Below are 21,381 nucleotides of genomic sequence, written 5' to 3' on the forward strand. Positions count from 1 at the left end.
ACCATACTAAGCACCTAATAAAGCGAACACTGTTTAAATGTGGCTGAATAATTGGATCTTCACCATGCAGTGGGGCAGGCCCTGATTGGACGCGAAAGGCAATCAGTTTGATTGGGTACACACATACCCACACACGCCCTCTTGGCAAATTCAGCTATCCCAGGAATGAGAACCTAATTGTTGATTTTCCGGTTGTCTTTATTTTTCCCTTGCTGCTCTTCCGATCGTGTCATCCCAGGAAATGAGGGAGCTAATAGGGCAGCTGCACCTGCCGGTTAGTGGGAGTATCTGCCCTTCTCTCCGAGCCGGCCGCCTGCTCCGTGCACACCCCTGCGGGTAGGGTCCCCTCTTGACTTACCTTGGCAATCTGCACACACCAGTTCAGCAGGTACTGGGAGCCAATGTTGTCCTTGTGCTCGCGGACATAGTCCAGGAGGCAGCCGAAGGGCATGAGCTGTGTGATGAGCTGGACCGTGGAGGTCAGGCAGATGCCCAGGAGACGGCACACGTGAGGATTGTCCACACTGGCCATCACGTAGGCTTCCTGCGAGAAGAAGAGGACAGGAAAGCGTTAGAAAGGGTCCGCACCTAAAGGGAGAGGCAGACAGACCCCTTTTCAGGTTTAAAAAACCCAACAAAGCGAGGCACAAACCGGATTTCGAATGTGTACTGGAGGAGGACAGGGGAGCTCACGAAACACTTAGAGCAACAGACACGTTACATACATATTAGACTGTGAAATGACCGTCACTGTGGAAAACAGCACCCTCTGAGCGCAATGCAAGGATTTCCCTTGACAGAGAGAGCAAGGCCCGTTACCTAGCGGCAAAATATTGAATGCAATGGGACCTGCTGTCTCTGAGCCTGAGCGCTGCTGATGCCCTTGTGGGGCAGCCCTCTGTCCCAGGTTAAGTAAAGCTGCTGCAGTTTGAAATGTTGTCCGGGCCTGCAGAAATCCACGTTTGCGTCCCTGAGGCTTGATACCGACTTTCCCACTGAATCGAGATACACACGCAGAGGTGCAGTGCTGAGGGGTCCCAGCGGAGGTCGCCGAGCCAGCAGGTGGCCGTGGAGGGAGACTTGCTTCTCACCCAGGCCGGAGACGCCCCTCCAGTGGGCCTGTTTCAGGCTTTGAACTGGACAGATGGCATCCCATTTCAGTGATCCCAGACTGCTGGCTGCTCAGGACTCACTTCTGAACAGCAGTGGTCTGTGTTGCCCTTTGCCTCAGTCTCCAGGTCGGAAACCATGCTGCTCTGCAAAGCGCACCCCCTCGTTTGACTGGCTGCCAAGGCGGGAGCCTTTTTGGACACAGATCCAAGACTACAGACTTTATTTTCACCCTTCTCCTATTCTAGGGCAGAAGAAGTGGTTTTATTTACAAGTGTGCACACAACAGGGGCCCTCTCTTCCATCTGACCGAGAATTAGGGAATCCTCAATTTCCTCCCATAAATTCTCTCTTTCAAACACAAAAGGTGGTGACCTTTTTTAATTCAGTTGTGAAAGGGACCACATGGGCTGCAAGAGAGAGCTCAGAGGTTCCTTTTGGTATTCCCAGCCCTCCTGTGGGTGGAATGTGGCCTTGGGCACCAGGAGGGGGATGGGGGGTGGGGGAGGCTTGGGATGAGAGCATTGAAGGGGCCAGAGGTGACCAGGAAACAGACTGGGGCTGGGGGTGGGGGGGGCACATACACGGACTCCTAAACACAGACCGGATCACACCTTGTTTCTTGCCTTAAGCAGCCCTCTGGCCTCATGGTTCTGGGCAGCTCCTCCCCCAGAAACCCCCCTTCCCAGTCCTCCTCATCCTGCTTGTGCTCAGCTCTCTCAAGCCTGCCTGAGGCCCTCGCCCACAAGAGGGCCTTTGCCTGGAATGCCCTCCACCTCCTCTTTCCTTGGCGGACTCCTCCTCCGAGGGGCCCTCCGGATTCCCCAGTCTTAAACTCAACCGGTATCTTGCAGTTTTTCCTTGGGGAAGCCGGCTCTTCACCGCCTGGGAACTTGCTACAGATGCAAATTCTTGGGCCCCACCCAGGCCTACTGTGTGCGAAGCGAGGAGGTGCGGCCCAGCAATCTGTGCAAACAAACCCTCCAGGGGATTCCGAGGGCTTTGGAGCAGGCATCATAATCTGCACTTGAATGCTTGCATGATTTTGTAAACTGTCCTCCCTCCCCACCGAGCTCTTCGAGGAAAGGACTGCGTTCTCAGCTCCCAGCGTGGGCCCAGTGCTTTTTAGTGCTGTATTTCGTGGCAAACCTGCTGATTTACTGCCTCCGTATCCCCTACGTGTTCTTGCTGCCCCCGCAAGTTGGGTTAGGACCTCCTTGCCGTGCGAGGGCCTACGTCTTTTCCTCTTTTGTCTTTGTAGTGGTACCAAACACGAACCAGGCACGTAACTGCCTCAAAAATGTCAGGACTGAACTACACTGAAATCATACAAAGCCACAAATTCAAAGCAAATCAGAGACCATGCACTTCTGTGAGCAGCAACAAAAATTCCTATAGCTTTTAATATTCGCTGCAGAACGTTTGTTCAGATGCTTTCCTGAGTGGTAAGGCCGTCTCCTTGCAAGAAGGGCGGCATTTCTTTTCTTCTGTATTGTAAACATCACATCACAACATTAAAGAGCAGGGTAGACATTTGATACTTATGCACCTGCAAACATCCCTGAACCTTTGAGAGGGGCTGCTGATAAAAAGTTAGAACTGGAAAGCCCCGCGTATGCATTTCTTCTGTGGCCCTTACTCATCTGAGAAGGAAACTGAGGCCCAGGGAAGCAAACGGCTTCTGGAAACACTCTGTGCCAGAGCTGGGCCCACATATGGGTCTCCTCACGAGGGCGACACCCTCTGCAAGCGCCCTCGTCACCCTCGTGCTGTGCCCCGTGGTCTCCTGTGATGCCCTGCTGAGTGCTCCGGTGGTGAAGAGGCTACCAGAAAGCCCGAGACCTCGTCTCACACACACAGCACATACATACATGTTTGCATTCTTTTTCCATTGCCTGCCCTAAATTTAAACTGGAAAGTCTATGGAAAAGTTAATAGGCCATGTGATTGCCAGAAAAGCACAAATCACGTCTCTCCCCTAAGTCTGGGAAACTGTACAACCATAACACCAAAGAAATCCTCTGGCCGTTCCTATTTTCTCAAGATCTGGTTGAGATTCGGAAACATATTGTATTCATTTTAGAGGGGAGAAAAATCTGCAAACCAGAGCAAGTTTGAGCAGCCCATCTGTTGCGGGGCCGTGAGGAGCTGACCTGGACCCGGGGGTCGGGGAACAGAGCACCGGGCGTGGGTGTCAGGCCACACAGAGCCTGGAGCTTGGCCAGATCCCCATCCCATTAAAGTCAGATAGAGCAACAGAACTAGGTCATCACTTCCGCCCCACCCCCAGGACAATGGAGACGCTGTTTGGTCGTGTGTCCTGTTTGGTGCTTGCAGAAGTTAAAGTGAGCTTTGCTCTGGGCTGTTTGTCTTGGACTCTCAAAGGTGTACCGTGGCTGGCAGCAGGAATGCCTGGTATTCCACAACAATCTCTGACCGGGACACTCCGGCCAGGCGCCCACGTCCAGAGACCCCACGGCTGCTGTCTGAGTCCCATGGCTCAGTGTCTCTGAGGCTCTGTGACCTTGAAAAGTCTATTATTTGGTCCCAATTGCCAAAATGATCTTTGGTGCCTTCCTTCTGCCTTGTCTCCCTCATCTGTGAACTATTTTGGGTTCAGAATTGGGGGAAAGGATTTCACTAGATTTTCAACTCCTTCAGGAAAGGCATATGCTTAGCCTTCAGAATGAAAAGTAGATGCCCCTACGTTTCTGACACTGTCCCGTTAACTAAGCCACAGGCAGCAGTTCCACTAGAGGCTGCAGTGTGGGCGTGCTGGTCCTCAGTGCCTCCTCCCCGAGGGGGAGTCCAAGAGCCTCAAGTACTGGGTGAGTGGAAGCATTTCAAAGGACACATGCAGCCCCGTAGGCTGTCCTGTCCCAGATTTCATTTGCTCCTCAGCTCACTGTTGAAACTGGCCTTGGACGTGATGTGATGGGCGCTGGGCGCTATACGCCACTGATGAATTACTGAACACCGCATCTGAAACGAATGATGTACTATATGTGGGCTAACTGAATTTAAATAAAAAAAAAACCAAAAACTGGCCTTGGGATCACTGGCATTTGCTTCCTAAATTTAGCAGACTGTCCCTGGTCCTCCTTTCCTTCAGGGGCTCCCCATTGCCCAGGCATCACCCTGCACCCATGGGACTGCTGAGTTCTGGGCAGACTGAGCTTCAGGAAAAAGCAAAGGACAAGGCCACCAGTTTGTCACCCAGGACTTGTGACAGCGGTGATGTTTGATATGAGAGAAGACAAGAGTCAAGCAGAAACCAGAGTCAATGTCAGGAATAAAATAATGGAGGGAGAAAAGGAGCAGTTCCCACTGTGGTCCGGTATACGAGAAAGTAAAAGAGAAGATTGTAAGAGTTCTTATGGCAGGGAGACACTTTTTTCTTCTTTTGCTTTTTCTTTTTATCGTATCTACATACACAATGGATGTATCCACAGGCGGTGAAGGAGGCCAGCGAAACGCACTACGGTAATCACCGTGTAAGCCACGCCATCTTGATTGACACATCAAGCTTACACCATGCTATATGCCAATTATATCCCAGGAACACGGGGGGAAACTCAAAAACAAAACAAAAAATAAAAAACTTCTCCAAAAATGCAGGCAGAAGAGAGCAGGAGAGACGCAGAACAAGAGGGAAACAGGGACTCGTTTTTTAGACTTTCCAGTGTTGATCTTCCACCCCTCCTCTACCCCACAAAAGTGGACTTCCCCCAGTTTTAGGAGGCCGGGAGGTCCTTTGCCCTGAAAACTACTTTCCTCCCAAAGCAGAGCTATTGTCTTCAAAAGCACCCTTACTCTGCGTTGTAAATATTGCGAAATTCACACTTCTACATCATTTTGTGAGATTAGAATGTCTTCAATGAGAAGAATGAATTAAGGAAGCAAATTCTGCAAAAAAAAAAAAAGATTTTCTTTTTAACAGTATAGGTGAAGGACCTTTAGGTTCTAGGTGAAGAGACGTCACAAACATATATCTTGTGGTTATGCTGCGATAAGTTGACGTAATGTTAATAGGAGTTCACATTAACTTGTAAGCCATTAAAAGGAAAGATAATTTTGCTCGACAAGTATATCTTCAATGTGTGCGATTTGCTATTTCATTTTATTAATACATCATCTTTCATGGAGAAGTGTGCCAGGGTGGGAATCTCCCCATAATGATAAAGGAGGAAAGCCTGTGGGAGGAATCTGAAGTCCAGAGTGGGAAGTTCATTGTGTCTAAACACAGTGTTTTTTTAAAAGGCCCATGTTTGCTTTGCTTGGTATATATTCTGTGGGTTAGAAGCAAGAGTGGGGAATATTACATTTGGCTTTTGTCCTTCCCAACTGTACATAACTAAATTCTCTAGATTTTTGAGGCAGCTGTTTTTTTATTGTTTTGTTTTCTTTGACTCTGTTTCCCTAACCTCCCGCTAAGCCTCTCTCCCTTCTCTTTCTCTGGCTCTGCCTTGGGATGACAGCAAAAGTTTGCATCGACCCACAGCAATCAGAGGCCAGTGGTGTTAACAACAAGCCCCCATTTGTCCACTGGACCTTCCTGAGCATCCCTTGAAGTGGGTTCTGCCACACCCCATGGTGGCCCCTCTTTCAGCCAACCTCCGTTGAAGAGGGTGTAGCCCCCTTATTGGCCAGGGGAGATCCAGAGAAGGTGCAGAAAGTTCAGTGGAACTGAAGGTAAAGACACAAAGATAATCTTGTGGAACATTCCAAAGACTTACTCCATAAACTAACAAAGGACACTGGAAACAACATATAAATTATTTGGGGGGAAAGTACATAAGATGGGCAACAGTTTATAGAGTTTATAGAGTACCCTACTGCAATCCTAGGCACCTTTAAAAAGGCCATTTCAAAGATAACTTGGTGGAGCAAAACGGACATGAGTTTCAGAGGCAGAAATAGCCATGGGCCGGAATCCTATGCCGACCACGTAAACGTGCGTAGGCTCTCAATGCCGGCGAAGCATGCTGAGCGTTGACACCCGTCCCACAGGCTGGTCGGGAGAGCTCACTGTGACAGTGTGTGCAAAGCAATCAGCCCTGAGACTGGCCCTTGGTGGACATCCAACGGGTGTGAGTTTCTATCCTCTTGGGAGAGACAGAGAGTAGAATGGAAGATGCGCCTTTTCTCCAGAGGAGAAGCCCTGAGAGGGAATTATACCAACTATAGCCAGAAAGAAAAAAGACACGAAATGTGAACGTTTAGAATGTGGTGATGAAAAAAAGTCTAAAACAGGGCAATGTGCTGCTAGACCCCAGAAAATGTGGCTTCCGATGTCCAGGCCTGTGGACACTAGAGAACAAAGGAGAAACTTACATCAAGAATTTCCTTGTTGGCTTTTGGAGATGTGGCTTCTCTTAATTCCTTGATGGCCACGGGAATTTTAACCTTCTCGCCTTCTGGGATCCAGAGTCCCTGTGACGAGGAGGGAGAGAAGACATTAGCAGGCACTTGTCATATTATGCAATATGCATATTATGCAATATGCTGACTCGTGAGATAGATGGACATTACCAATGACACCGTCCCAAAGGGCGAGGGACCTTGAGCACAGCTCTGCGCTCCAAGGCCACCAGTGCCAGGAGCCATGACATCTCAGCAGCTCTTCTACTATCACGGTCTATGAATCAGAGTCGTCAGATAAAAAACCCGAAGCCTGTGCCAATTATAAAACCAGTGTGGATCATTTTGTCCAGAATCCTGAGATATCGGGTGTTGGCCTAACTGAAATCAGCCCTTTTGTAATAGGATCCAGAAAAATGAATTGAGAGGAGCTGTTTTGACCTGGGCTTTGTCTGGAAGCTGTCACAGTGATGGGCAGCCCTCGTTCAGACTCTGTCTCTGCCACCCAACCTTTGCGAAGTCAATGGTGTCGTCTGTGACAACTTTGATGCCTGTGTAGGGGTCCCTGAGGACCACTTATTTGTTGCCATGATTATAAAAGATTTCCTCTTGATAGCTCGGGGAAGACACTGGAATCTCCCAACCCGTGAGCAACACCAAGAGTAGATGAGGCTGATAAACAGAAGACAGACCAGGACTCTGGATTTGCCCACCAACCTGTGTCCCCATTAGTCTTGGTGTCTGGTGGCCTCACCTTGTACACCGTGCCGAATGCTCCAGAGCCCAGCACCTTGATCTTTTTGAATTCTGTTTCCTTTAAGATCCTCAAGAGAGCTTGGTTGGGAGCTTCTCCGCTGGGTGTAAGAGGCTCAACAAGCTGTGAGAGACAAGGAAGAAGGTCCACGTGGAGGCGCCTCACACAAAGAACCCTCCCTGCTTACTTGAAAGAAGAAACGCACACCTTCTCAAAGAACCTCATGGAAGGTATGTTGACAAAGGGACTCCCTGGTACAGGTGTCCTTGAACAGAACAGCTCCATTTCAACAAATGAGAGTTCGCTTTCCAGTCAATTAGCTGGATTGAGAGAATTTTGGTGAGGAAGATTTTTACAGGGTCGGTCGTTTTGGTGGCGTGTTGGGCCCCCTAAAACACAAATGCCTCCATGCTCTGAGCTGCTGGGTGTCTCTCCTCCCAGGGACTCTGGCTTCTGACACCCTGCTGGACACAGGAAGCCGGCTGAGGACCCACTCAAGTGAGCCACAAACACAGCTCGAAAAGCAACAGCACTGTATAGACGATGGGATTTTCCAAAGTAACGTCTCAACCGTGTGCCTTCACAGGAACCAGCAGACTCCTACTCGCAAGCCCTTCTGCATACATACACGCACGCTCTGTGTTACACAGGACTGTGTTACACATGGCTTTGTACCCAGCTGTGAGACTCCTCTCACTCCGGAGCTGTACCAAATCGTTTCTAATGGGACATTCAGAGATTCTTCCTGCTTTTTCCACCATAAGAAATAAAATGCAGTCCTACAAATACGTATTTAAGATACACAATCTGGAATGCCAAGACTTGGCAGGGGAACCCCTGTTCCTGTCTGGGGTGCTGGGGCAGGGGCACTGGGGGGGGCACTGGGGGGTGTGCTGGGCCGGCACCCGCTTACCTCTCTTTCCTGCAGCAGTCTACGAAGCGTGCGCTTCCGGACGATGTGCCGCCGGCGCAAGAACAGGCCCACCCCAAGGGCCACCACCACCACCAGGAGGAGGCCGCCCACGATCCCGGTGGCAATGGATGGGATCTTGGGCCTGGAACGAGAGGGAGACATGGGAAAGTGAGGTTTGCTGACAGATTTCGTTACGTTGGCATTTTATTATTTTCTGCATTTTTTGATACCTTGACATCATTTAACATTATCTCAGAAAGTAGATACCACATGGCTTCTAAAGAGAGGAGAGAATGCAAAGAGTTTCTAGGGTAGTGTTTCTACTTTCTTGAGCATAAGAAGATCCTCCCTCCCAGCTTTTTTTACATTTTTTTAAATTGAGGTATCATCTGGACATCCCCATATAACAATTTTATTTTATTTTATTTTTAAAAGATTTTATTTATTCATTTGAGAGACAGACAGCCAGTGAGAGAGGGAACACAAGCAGGGGGAGTGGGAGAGGGAGAAGCAGGCTCCCAGCAGAGGAGCCTGATGTGGGGCTCAATCCCAGGACTCCGGGATCATGCCCTGAGCCGAAGACAGACGCTTAACAACTGAGCCACCCAGGTGCCCGACAATTTTATTTTAATCTGTTAAGAAACCACACAATTCAAAACATAACTCAGACTTCGATAATGCTTTTCATATGAATTTGCATTTTTCCCCAGAGTATCTCCATACATTCGAAGCCTGGAACGCCACACGCATACAACATGCACTGTCTCCTGGCTTGCCTGGGCGAAGGGACCCTCTCCATAATGTTAAGCCTCTTAGAAGGGTCCTGGCTTTCAAGATGGGACCACAGCCCTGTGGAATGCTTTATGAATAAGCTTGGGGGAGGTTATAAAGTGGTAGGATTTCGACATAAAAAACATCATTGTCATAAATGAGTGATGTCACTGTGTAACAGCTAACCACTCTACTGCCCTCCTTCTTCCCGCTGAGGTTGTGCTTGATTTCAGGGACAGCAAAAACTCAAAACGAAGGTTCTGGAGTTCACTGGGGGAAAAAAACCATCTGAATTCCTGGATTCTGCATTTAGAATCTTAATAAAATTATTATTCTATTCCATTTGAGCTTCTGGCAAACTTCATATTTTCAGGAAGAAATGTTAAAGCATATCAAAGATTGATTAGTATCATGAGCACATAAATACCCCAACATTCTTACAAATTTCTTGTAAGTGGGTCAAAGGTGCTGTGTGACAATATTTACAACACTTTCTCCTTAGTGAGAGAAAAGTTGTCTCCTGCATTATGCCATCTCCCCAATTAATGCAGTTTGCATTGATGAGTTTTTACTATATTGAAAGGAACACTAGAACGATAAAGAACACTTTATTACAGAGTATGTGTTCCATGGGGAGCTGTAGTAAGGGTAAGTGAATAAAAAGAAGAAAAAGTAAAAAGAGTCAATATAACACAGAACAGTCATTGACTGTTTCAAGGTGGGGCTCTGATGGGAAACCTCATTACAAAGGTACTGATTGAAGTGTGAAGATAGGACAAATTTTGCTGATGTAGGCTCAGCAAAGACGAAGGGATGAAAGGAAGTCTTTATCTCTGAGAAACTGCCTTACTCATCTTTCACATTTCACTTGATAGTAGGTGGGATTTATTATCATGGCTAATTCTGGGGCAGAAGAGTCAGCCGACATGGAGGGCAGGTTGTTGAAGAAGGGCTTGTGTAGACCTTACTAGAAATGGAAGAGGTGCCTTGCGCATGATTTCAATTCCTTGCTAGACATTGTTAATTGATAATACCACACTCTTTCCTGATGAGTCTGACCAGGAATTCCCAATTCTGCCTTTCTTAGTGCAGCATTTCAAGTAATGATGGCGAATTAATCAGCATGGAAATGCTAAAGGAAGTCATTATTTGGAAATGGTTAGTCAGGGGAGAAAATCCCCCCAAGCTGGAGCTCTGTCATCAAACCTGAAGCTCTGAGATGGGACCCACTGGGTCAGCAAGGATGAAAAGAAGAGAAGCTAGTAGAAGGCTCCAACAAAACTCGTGTAACCAAAGACGGCGGAGACAGGCTCCGTGTAAAGAGAGGCACTGGGCACGGAGTTCTAGCGCCACACAGAGCAGGTCCCAGTGCTCACACCCTGCCTCCCCCCAGCCCACCGAAGCACACCAACAAGGTAGGCAGGGGAGCGGGGGTGCAATCGGCAGGGTGGTCTGTGCTGGGGGTGCTATGCTGGCCCTGTCCGCAGGGGAGAGCCTGTCAATGTACAGGGCTATCAGAAATGCGGGAAAGTATCTCTGCCCATAGGGTGTTGGGTCATTTCTGAGAAGGTCCAGTGGACATGACTATAACACGTACCCGTTTGTCGCACAGCCTTCAAGACCTGGCCCAGCACAGCTGTAGGAATTGAGAGAAAGACACACATTTTAATCATTCTACTTCTTCAGTAGTTTGAGATGTTTTTTTCCTAGATTTTATTTGCTTATTTGAGAGAGAGCTTGGAGAGAGAGAGCGCGCGCGCATGAGCGGGAGGGGGGGGCGGTGGGCAGAGGGAGAGGGAGAAGCACATGGGGCTCCATCCCAGGACTCTGGGGTCATGACGCGAGCCTAAGGCAGATGCTTACCTGACTGAGCCACCCAGGTGCCCCTTATAGAGTTTTTATTAAGTCCTAAGGCAACATGTTTAAATTACTCTCCAATCATGAAAATCGCATGAGTCCCAATTTTGTGGCACTGGTTAATCATTTATTTACATTGCATTTATTCATTTGTTCATTCTCTCAGCAAGGATTTTTGAGTGTGTACTCTGTGACAGGGACAGTTCTAGCATCGAGCAAAGTGGACAGTTTCTGCCTTTGTTACTGAAAAGCTTTCAAGAGCATCTGTGATACAGTACAGCTGTCTCATATCTGGCTCCAGGACGTCAGTACGGGCCAGAGCGTAGAGGACCCAGGACTAGAGCCATACTGATTAAGGAGCAGGTGGGGAGGAACCGAGGAGTGAGACAAGTCTCAGCAGCAGGGAAATGGCAGTGATGATTTCAGACCCAGAAAGCCAGGAGCAAGGGGGGGGCTGGCTTCATCCCCTCCCCCATGACCGAAATGTGCTGCATACACCACAGACAGCACTGGTCTTCAATGACTCCTGAGCAGCTGGGTTCCCATTCTAGTGGGGGAGGCCACCATCCCTTCTTTTGATTACAGGATGATGTAAAAAGGCAGAATACCCTGGCTTTGAAGAACAGCAGCATTTGCCAATACAAACACCAGTAGGAAAGCAAAATATTCTCATTAAACGGAAAAGACAACTCATGCTGTTGTGCATGGATGGACCTACAGAGCATGATGCTGAGTCAGGCAGGACAAGTACCGTAAGATTTCGTCTATATATAGGATCTAAGAAAACAAAACCAATGAACAAACAAATGACAGAAATAGACTCATAATACAGAGAACAAACCAGTGGTTAGCAGAGGGAAGGAGTGGGGACGCACGGAACGGGTGAAGGAGTGAAGAGGTACACGCTTCCAGTGGTAAAATAAATAAGTCACGGGGATAAGGAGCACAGCATAGAAAATAGAGTCAATAATGGAATAATTCTGTACAGGGACAGGTGGTGACCACACTTTTCATGGTGAGCACCGCATAACATCTGGTATTGTCGAATCATACCTAAGACGAATATCACATTGTGTGTCAGCTAGACTTCAATTTAAAAAAGGAGGTGGGGGGGCACGTGGGTGGCTCAGTCGTTAAGCATCTGCCTTCGGCTCAGGGCGTGATCCTGGCGTTCTGGGATCGAGCCCCACATCAGGCTCCTCCGCTGTGAGCCTGCTTCTTCCTCTCCCACTCCCCTGCTTGTGTTCCCTCTCTCGCTGGCTGTCTATCTCTGTCACATAAATAAATAAAATCTTAAAAAAAAAAAAAAAAGAAAAAGGAGGTGGGGGCCTGGGAAAGGATGAAGAACTACACTTCAAATCTGTGAACAGGGTGGGGGCGCCTTTGAGCACCCCATTTTCTATCTCAGTCAAGGGCTGGGATCTGTACACTTCCATCAGAGGGGAGGGTCTGCTCCCCCATTTCCACGGTGTCCTGCTCCTTTCCCCCCAGTGCCTTTGGGCCTTCCTTCCTACATCTCTCTCTCTCTCTCTCTCTCTCTCTCTCTCACACACACACACACACACACACACACACACACACAGAGGCTGTTTCAGGCCATGGGACGCACAGGAGGCCTCACTATTTCACACTCTATAATCTCCTAGGAGAACCAAAAATCAAAGACGAAAGGCATCACTAATGAATGACCACTGATGAACTCACACCCCGCTCGAAATCTCTTTGCTCCCTCGCTTTTTCTCCCCCACAGTGCCTGGCGGTCCCCAAAAGGCAACACTATGCACAGTGAGTGTAAACTGAAGTCATAAATTCTGGGACCACCGGCGGGGTTTAGCAGCCTCTGAAGGTGCTGCAGGACAACTGTGGGGGGTTCCTGGGTGGGGGGGCTACCTGAGCAGCTCAGACGGAAGGAAAGCCACTCACGTCTGAAGAGGGCACTGACAAGGACAGCGACAGGCCAGGTGCTGGGAGAGAGTGGGATCGAGTCGCGAGATGAAGTGGCCCTTGGGAAGACTGATTTGCAGAAATGGTGGCTGAACATGAAGTAAAAGGTCATCTCACAGTAGCATCTAATTTCATCAGAACAGTGATTCCCGGTCCTCCACCTGACTCCTTCTTTTTGGCTTACATATAATTAGAACAGGAGACGTCTTGTCCCGCGTCTTCAGCAGACAGAAAGAACTTCCACTCACCCGTAGGTACAGTTGGAATGGCACAGGTGGCACACGCGATTGGCATCCGCGAACTTCCAGACCAGGGTGTTGTTCTCGCCCATGATGCCAGCCGGGCAGGTCTTGACGCAGTGAGGGCCATCGATGTAGTGAGCACACTTGACGCAGCTGTCCGGTCCCTGCACCAAGACGGAGAAAGACCTTCACACACGTTTCCTTCTCTTTCAAAATGGAAGTAACTTGTTACTTAAATACTTTTTGTGAAAACAGTCAAATGGTAATAGAAGTTCTTCACGCAGGAAAACAAGCTTGTCTGGGATTGCCGTCGCTTGATACGACTGTTAACAGCTTACTACAAAGTCTTCCCAACTTTAAAGGCATCTAATATAAAACTATACCAAATCCTTCCTTACATTTTACTTAACAGATTATGGGCATCCTTCTCTGTCAAAACAATCTAATTAGCCTATGAGTAAATTTACATCTTTATTGCTCAGATGGACTTTCTTGCCTAACACCTTTGAACTTACAGGAAAGCTCTGTGGAAAGCCAGCCTTGCTGAGGCAAATCTGAAAAGCCTACGAGCATGTTTCTCTAGGGACAAGGCAGGTGCACAGTGAACCGTGCACTGTGCTGACTCTGCCACACTCAGAGTGTCCTTGAACAACTCAGAACTGAAGGCGCTGGGACTGCTCTGGTTGTATCCACACACTTCACAGAGGGACTGAAGTAAAACTGGTCGGGAGGGGTGTGCCTGTTGGTGAAGTTCCCTGATGTCTCCGTTCTGTCCAAACACTGAGTGTTCTCAGCACCAGAATGAGACGACTAAGTTGGGGTCACCAACTGACTTATTTCGATGATGAAAATTCACCCTAACACCAGATGAACTTGTAGACCGATGGTTTACTTTGTAACCTGCCACGCTGGCAGCCTCTACCTCAAAACACAGCCTTCTGCCCAATTCAGACAGAACTTCTGAAAAACGTTTTCAATGAGTCAATTTAGGTATGGCTGTGGAAGCTCAAATGCACACAGAAGTCCTTATAAATAATACTGAGAATGAACTATAATTAGGACATTGGTGTGAGGGGGACCTGAATTCTCACTTAAACTCTTTAAAATATCAGGTAGATAGAAAAATGAATTTTGAAAAGTTCTGCTAGGTGTTTCTTTAAAAATGCTTTGAATAATTGTGCACTAATGCTAAATAAGAATTGATGATGTCTGATTGAAATGAGGAAGCAATGATGACAGATGTCCGGAATAGTGAGAACTGGCTGACCGTGGACCTGGTCTCCCCCAGGCCTCCTTTTGGTGACAGAGTAGAATGTTATTAAACTTGTTAGGGGTGTTGGACTGAAGATGCGTGCTTCCCAGGGTGGGTTGTGTGATTACGTCCATTTGACCACAGCCTCTTTGATGCAGCTGTGAGGTCGCAAGGCCGCTTGTCTGGGCTTGGATGGCTGCCTTTGGTGGCTATAGAGTGATGTTGGCTCATCGTGGGGTTCTGCTGCAGGGAAGCCTTCTTCCTAGGACATATGAGTGAATCACATCAAATGTGCTCCTCACCCGTCCTGTGCAGGTTACATTCATGGCTTGGGGCAGGCATTCCGGATGGCACTGTATGCACTCGGAATTCTCCACAAACTCCCTTGGCTCCCTGAGAGAAGAAAGGAAACTGATCAGTACCGTCTCTAGCGATCGTGCTTCAAAAGGCTGGGTGGTTACAACCGTCTGAGTTAATCTGTCTGAAATTTCAGGGGACACAAATCCCCTTTCTCAGAAATGCAAAAAAATTTTAGGTCAACATGTAACAGTTGGGAATCTAGGACTATACTGTAATGTCATAAACTGATTGTATTAACTGAATCCTTGGTCATCCTCTCCCTGAACAAATACAAAATTTCATTTATCATCCAAACATCTTCCCTGCATTTTTCTACAAGGCACAGTTTTTGTCTATTAGGCAAACAGGCCAATGAATGAAAAAAGTAATAGTCCTTAAGAGGTGACCTCTCCCCCAATACCAGATTCGTGGATATTTAAATTAAGCTGGAAAGAAATAATTAACTGAAGATTAATGCACAGGAAAAGGAAGGAGAGATGTTAAAACGTACTCAATGGTTATTAATAAAACCAGCAAGTATCGAACACAGGTGTGAAGAATTTTGCTTGTAAGAGTTCTGCTATTCCTCGAAGATGTCTAGGTCAACGTTAAGCAAGAAGACGATGTTTGATTGAAAAGACAGAACAGTTGTGACAGCTATTAAGGCTGAAAGCTGCCTGGTAATTAACTACAGGTCTTCACTCCAGTGAACAAGGAGTGTTTACACCCCACAACATGTTCCATAAGCCCTCCCTTACGTCGTCAATTAAACCAAATACGCCCAACTGTTTTTTTCCTTCCCTTCTCTGAGTTAAACGCCTGTGGGAGAAGTGCTGCCAGACACCAGCGTCCTTAACAGAAACTACCACCAACAGGGTTATTTTAATCCCTTCTCTCTCTCTTTTTTTAAAGATTTTATTTATTTATTTGCGAGAGCACGAGTGGGGGAGGGGCAGAGGGAGAAGCAGACTCCTGATGACCAGGGAGCCTGATGTGGGGCTCGATTCTAGGACCCTGAGATCATGGCCTGAGCTGGAGGCAGACGCTCAAGTGACTGAGCCCCCCCCCCAGGTGCCCCAATTCCTTCTCTCTTTAAAAGATGTGGAAACCATGAGACTCATGTCTCTTTGCAGCAGGAAGGATTGCACTAATATTTCTTACTTGTTGAAACAACACTGTCAATGATACAAAGTACTCTGTTAGGTTATTATCTGCTAACGGGTTCCTACAGAATTGTACTTGGTCTTCTGATCCCGCTCCTGCATATTTCTGGACCCGGGCTGTGGTCCAAGCCTGAGAGTGAAACAAGAAGGAAGGTTTCCTATAGCCACCTATAAGTCCTATGGCTCCTTCTCTCTCACAGAATTTCCCCTTTTCTTTAAATTAAAAAAAAAAAAAAAAGGCTTGCCTCTCTCTTTCAATTTTCCTTTCGTATTGATTTATTTTTAGTCATTATTTGAGCACATTCAAAGCTTTATGTCAATATCAACATTCCCAGAGAATCAACAGACTATACTTTCTATTGATTGCAAATAAATTCAACAATGGTTATATGGTTGTTTACTTCTTTGTCCATGGTTACATTTAAATTTATATGCACGGTTCAATATTTCTTGAACATAAAGCAAAAATTAACCGGGAAATGTAATTTATAGTAATCTATTTTGACATACCAGGGACAGTGTATTGCAAAGAAAAGTCTAAATGACTGTGGTCTTGGCCCCATGAACCACTTAGGACTTTTCCATTTATCTTGGGAACTCTGTGTGGCTTAGAAAAATATCACAGATTTCCAAAACAGAGACTCAATAAATTGGTGGACTGGATTAAGTAATGAATAGGGTTTGTTCATTTCCTTTTCTGATTAACAGTTGTCAACAAATAAACAAAAACGCAATAGGATCAATGTGAATAACTGTAAACCGATAAAAAAACTGGCCTTATCTTTTATCAAAACAAAGGGGTTAAAAAATAACCTTACCCCTGCAGAACATTGCACTTCTCCACACATTCCTTGCCCCGGCTGACGTTGCGGCAGGACACGCAGTCTTTCGGCTCTGGGCCCCAGCAGCCCTCGAATGAACATAATGGATGGCAGACGTGGCCTATGGCCTCTGAGGAGACAGAGCGAGCCCCAGGGGTCAGCTACAGCACAGTGACTAGAGGGCTAAGTGAGACGGCACCTGCAAACGAGGGGCTGGGTTCTCTGTGACCCTGAGCTGCAGGGACGTGCGGTGGTGGGGGAGGGACTAGAAGAAGCAGTGACATCAGATTGGCCTCCAGAGGCCAACTGCAAGTTCGTTTTCCCCACTGGGAGTCAAGCGTTCCCGGACGGGCCCTGGGTAGCCTTCTGCTGATGAAGGTCACAGCTGATGGAAACACAGGGGTTTGTGGTTCCTTGCCACGTGCTGGGCACCATGCCAAGAGTTTTACATATAAAATTTCATTTCAATTTCTCACTAGCAGTGAGAGTCACTGAAGAAGCCCAAGCCTAAAGAAACTAAGTAAACCGATCAAGGTCTAGAAGCTAGGAAGGCTAGAGTCGGGGCGTGAACTCAGATCTTCTCCCAGTGACCAGGCAGCGTGCATGCCTCAGCTTCAAAAGCTACCCGTGACTCCACAATCAGACTAGGCAATGTCGTGTGAAATTCTATCTGCATTTGTGCACGAGCGTGTGCATATGTGTGCATGTGTATGTGTGTGCTTGCATGTGTGTGCATACGTGTGCGCGTGTGCATGCGTGTGTGTTGCTAGCTGTAGTCATCAGAGGCTGAAGTGAGCAGGGAGAAACCTACAGCTAAAAGGTAAAATAATTAATACAAAATTTAGTTCTGTAAATTACAAATAATCGATAGCTAAAACCTCAGGGCAAATTCATCCTGTGAAATGTGAATGATCTGGAAATGATTCCAAGGAACTTCACACAATAACTTCACAATTAGGAATATACAGTTTTCTTTTAATCTCCTTCTTCAGGAATGAAAAATGTAATTGAAATGTTTGGGAATATTCTAAATTAAATTAAACGACCCAAGTGACCACCTCCACAATCAGCCAGAGTGATTACTCACTGCAGCCTTTTTCATCTTTGTTGTTTATGATTTTGGTTTTCTGACTTGAAGTCCCAAATAGTTTTTTCCAGTTTATTGTATTTGCATAACACAATTTTTGGTTTCCTGAGATGATCACGTCTCCATCACTTATCTCCTTGAGGGAGCGTAATCCCAAGGATGTTATGTCCAGGCCGACGACCGCAAGAGAAAACTGACCACTACAGTGGAGAAGAAACATAACATTGTGAGAAATTATGAAAAAATTATATCACTAAAAACTTTATTTTTATTTTCTGGACCACCTTATGCTTACTACAAACTGCCTCCCAGTGATTATAAGTCATATTGTAGAAAGTCTTTATTGCAACTTTTGAAAATTACAAGAGATCTTTCTTAAAGCTCCTCCTGGGAAAAGCTAGTTCCTTGTTCATTTAGTATTTTTAACTCCAGTGGCATACAGGGGGCTGAATAAATGTTAATGTCGTTACTATATTTACTGCTTTTTTTTTTTTTTTGGCCTGGGAATTGAAAGCATGTTCTAACTTCTCAAATATCCAAATATACTTCAAAAAAATTACAGGTTAATTTTTTCCATCCACCCACTCATTCATCTATCCATCCATCCACTCACCCCTTTATCCATGCACTTGTCCATCTACTTATCTGTGCATGCATGCATCCTTCCACCTCTCGTTCACCCATCCATTCCTCCCACTCATCCACCTATCCTTCCATCCACTGATGCACTGATCCATTTACCCATCCATCCAATTACTAAACAAACATTTGAACCACCCAGCTCTGTGCTAGAACTCTGTAAGGCTATCAATAGCTACCAACAGTGACTGGATGAAAGTAATTCACACTGAAGGGAGGGAAGTCCTGAACCACCAGAAGAGCAGGAAGGCAAGAATGCAGCCGATAGGTGCTGAAGACCAGGAGCTTCTGCTGGAGCAGAAACCTGGAAGCGGGAAGGCTTGGGGAGGCATCTGGGGAGGATGGGAAAGGCCAGAGCACAGAAGACCTTGGACACCCTGAGCCTGGCTGTTGTCTGCAAATAATGGAAACCACAGGAAAGAGATCTGTGTTTCAGGAAGTTCACTGGACACCAGGACAGGGAAGGGACCAGCTGAGATAGAGCCACATGAGGAGACATCAGGCGTGAGATGACAGAAGTTTGATGTGGAGATTCCTCCTCCCCTTGTTTCTCTTTGTCTCCTGACCCTGTCCTCCTCCCTTCCCACAACCTGGCTCCTGAGGAAAGCAAGCAGCCCTGTGTAGGAGACCTGCAGCACTAGTGTTTAGAAATTCTCTCTCAACCTGTGCCCACAGAAGCCCAGACACGGGACAACGCTGGAGTCACCTGCTCTGGTGAGCCACACCTGCAGCCAGTGGGTCTGTACCACCAGACTCCTCATTAAATGTGAAAAGTAAAAAAAGTAATCCTACTTCTGTTTAAATTCCTAAAACTAAGCCAAGGGGTACGTGCCAGTCACCCAAGAAAATTGATCTAAATCTCTTATCTCTGCATGAGTTTTGGGCAAAAGAAGTATTTTTGAGAACTCAGAACACAGGATTTTCCTGGGAAGCAATGTTCACTGTGTGGTTAGTATCAGGGGTGCACAGCCAAGATGGTTTTTAAAAAGTAATATATATTTCATGTGTACTTATTCCGTTTTCTTTAATATTGAATGATATCAGGTAGTTGTTTTAGGGGTCAATTAATAGGTAACATTTCTCCGCATCAGACCATTTCTAAGGCAGGTTTGCCAAAGAGATTCTCATACTCTTCCCCATCACAAAACTCATTATTACTCTTACTATATTAAAGATGCTTACATGTGAGTATTTCGCTGTCAGAGTTGGAGAAGTGGAAATCCTGAACAAAATATTTAATGTTAAAAAGTCTCTGAGCTCCCTCTGATATGACGGACATGTCATCTCAGTGCTCTTCTTGCCAAAAATACACAACCTCAATCGAATCATGAGAAGACATCAGCCACCCTACAGAGCGCTTGACCAGTGCTTTCTAAAATTGTCAAGGCTCTAGACGGTAAGAGTAGACGCAGGGACTGCTGTAGATTGGAAGGGACTGAGAAGACAGAACAGCCAGGTGCAACATGGTGTTCACAGGCAAACTGCTGAAGTCTGAGTGATGTCTGGTGCTGGAGTCAGTACTGCACCAATGTTAATTTCTTCATTTCGTACTCGTACCACGTGTAGGTGAGAGGTTAACAGTGGTGGGAGCTGGCTGGAGGATACCTGACAGCTCTCTGGAGCATCTTCGTAACAGCTGTATAAGTCTACTTTCAAACTCTTCATTGGGTCTTATTTTGAAAATAGATAAACAAATAATGTACCAGGCTCTGGGTAGGGTCAACTTACTGTTGCTTTGTTCTTCCACGTATGATTTCTAGGTTCTCGAAAGCATGGAGGTCAGTCCTGTTTTCGGGCCAGGCCTGAATCAGCAAAAACCCTAGAAAGGCAAAAGAGAGGCTCCGACACCCACCACTTAGAAATGTCTTTTTTTGAGACATTTTAGGATTCTCAAGAGACTTTAATATGAGCAGGAGAGGTGAAGATTTGATTTAATTCTTTTTGTTATCTTCACTGAGTATATACCCATGTGTAGATAGAAGCCAAGGCACAATTGTACAGCGAGCATCTGCCTCTCCTATAGAATTCCCATCCCTCGCTGCATCTCTCCTGCCAGTCATCTCCCCCTGACAGGCCATCCCGTGGTGCCACGGCCCTGACAGCCAGGCTGGGGTCCGTATCTGAGGACCCATCCTGCTTCTGCTCCTGATGGCAGCTGCCATGTCTGAGCTGTTATCACACAAAGGAGATTCACATATTTTCCTTACTTAATTCCAATCCTCAAAACAGTCTTGTTATTTAGGTCTAATTACTCCCTTTTTAGGGATGAAGGCAGGGGAGCTCTGATGGCAGGCATTGGACAAATGCCTGCTGGTGGCCGGGCAGGGACGTGAGGTGCAGTCTGTGGGCTTGAGAGCCTGTGTTGTTCCCTCAGCGTTCTACCCCTCTTTTCCCTCCACCCTCAAAAGTCACTGCGTCGTCAGGACGGCCGGCCAGGGCCGAGGAGACGAGGGTTAGACATGTTCACACAACATCAGGAATGACTCAAGTCTTTGATTAAAGTGTTCACCCCTCACACGCAGGGGAAACTGTGATCATGAAAACCATCAAAGAAGTCATTAGTCATTAATGGTAGAAGTTCAGAAGAAATGTTTTATGACGCTGAGAGAGAAGAAAATGCAGCTACCAGTTCTCTCTCTAAAACACCCATTTCTGTTCATGTTCATGGGATACATTAGCTGCACACACCTGTTATTTCCTTTACAGTTTTTAGAATATCCAGTTCCTTTGGATCCAGAGGTAGAGTACGTGTGAAGGAGTCACTGAAACAAGTAACGAAATGATTATTAACAATGTCACCAGTGAACAAAGTGGATTTTGTGTTTCTCTGCACCAGTAACTTGATCTGTTACTCACCCTCTAAATGCTACCGGCAGGATATGAAGATCTCCACTGATTGAGGTGCAATTTTTGAAGTGTTTAATATTTGTAGCATTAATGGAAAGTGTGTCTTTAAATTCACCAATTCCTATTCCATTACAAACTGTAGAGATAAGGGAGATGTTTATTCCATTCACATATGTTGAAGTCAGAATAGCTAGGGTTTCACAGGCAGAGGAGAGTGGGACGGGAATTGTAGCCCTGAGACCATCACTGCCATGCCGTCGTTCATTCATTCAACGTTAATG

The 21,381-nt window shown here is 46.6% G+C and overlaps 1 protein-coding gene across 4 annotated transcripts in view; it reads right to left on the minus strand.

The window, feature by feature from the left end:
• The window catches only part of EGFR (epidermal growth factor receptor), a 204,364-nt gene that overhangs the window by 22,164 nt on the left and 160,819 nt on the right, over window positions 1-21,381 (minus strand). For 2 of the 4 annotated variants that reach the window (XM_026501600.4, XM_048212968.2), the window contains exons 9-20: window positions 21,110-21,236; window positions 20,942-21,015; window positions 19,982-20,072; window positions 17,615-17,814; window positions 16,525-16,657; window positions 14,507-14,597; window positions 12,959-13,116; window positions 10,507-10,545; window positions 8,139-8,280; window positions 7,226-7,348; window positions 6,445-6,543; window positions 359-544 (exon numbers count right to left, since the gene is read on the minus strand). In XM_026501600.4, coding sequence (XP_026357385.2) covers window positions 359-544; window positions 6,445-6,543; window positions 7,226-7,348; window positions 8,139-8,280; window positions 10,507-10,545; window positions 12,959-13,116; window positions 14,507-14,597; window positions 16,525-16,657; window positions 17,615-17,814; window positions 19,982-20,072; window positions 20,942-21,015; window positions 21,110-21,236 — 1,463 coding nt within the window. The remainder of the gene's footprint in view (window positions 1-358; window positions 545-6,444; window positions 6,544-7,225; window positions 7,349-8,138; window positions 8,281-10,506; window positions 10,546-12,958; window positions 13,117-14,506; window positions 14,598-16,524; window positions 16,658-17,614; window positions 17,815-19,981; window positions 20,073-20,941; window positions 21,016-21,109; window positions 21,237-21,381) is intronic. The other 2 variants (XM_026501605.4, XM_048212969.2) reach the window with 1 other exon arrangement.

The sequence above is a fragment of the Ursus arctos genome, unplaced genomic scaffold (genome assembly GCF_023065955.2).
Source record: "Ursus arctos isolate Adak ecotype North America unplaced genomic scaffold, UrsArc2.0 scaffold_3, whole genome shotgun sequence".
In the NCBI taxonomy this organism is placed as follows: Eukaryota; Metazoa; Chordata; class Mammalia; order Carnivora; family Ursidae; genus Ursus; species Ursus arctos.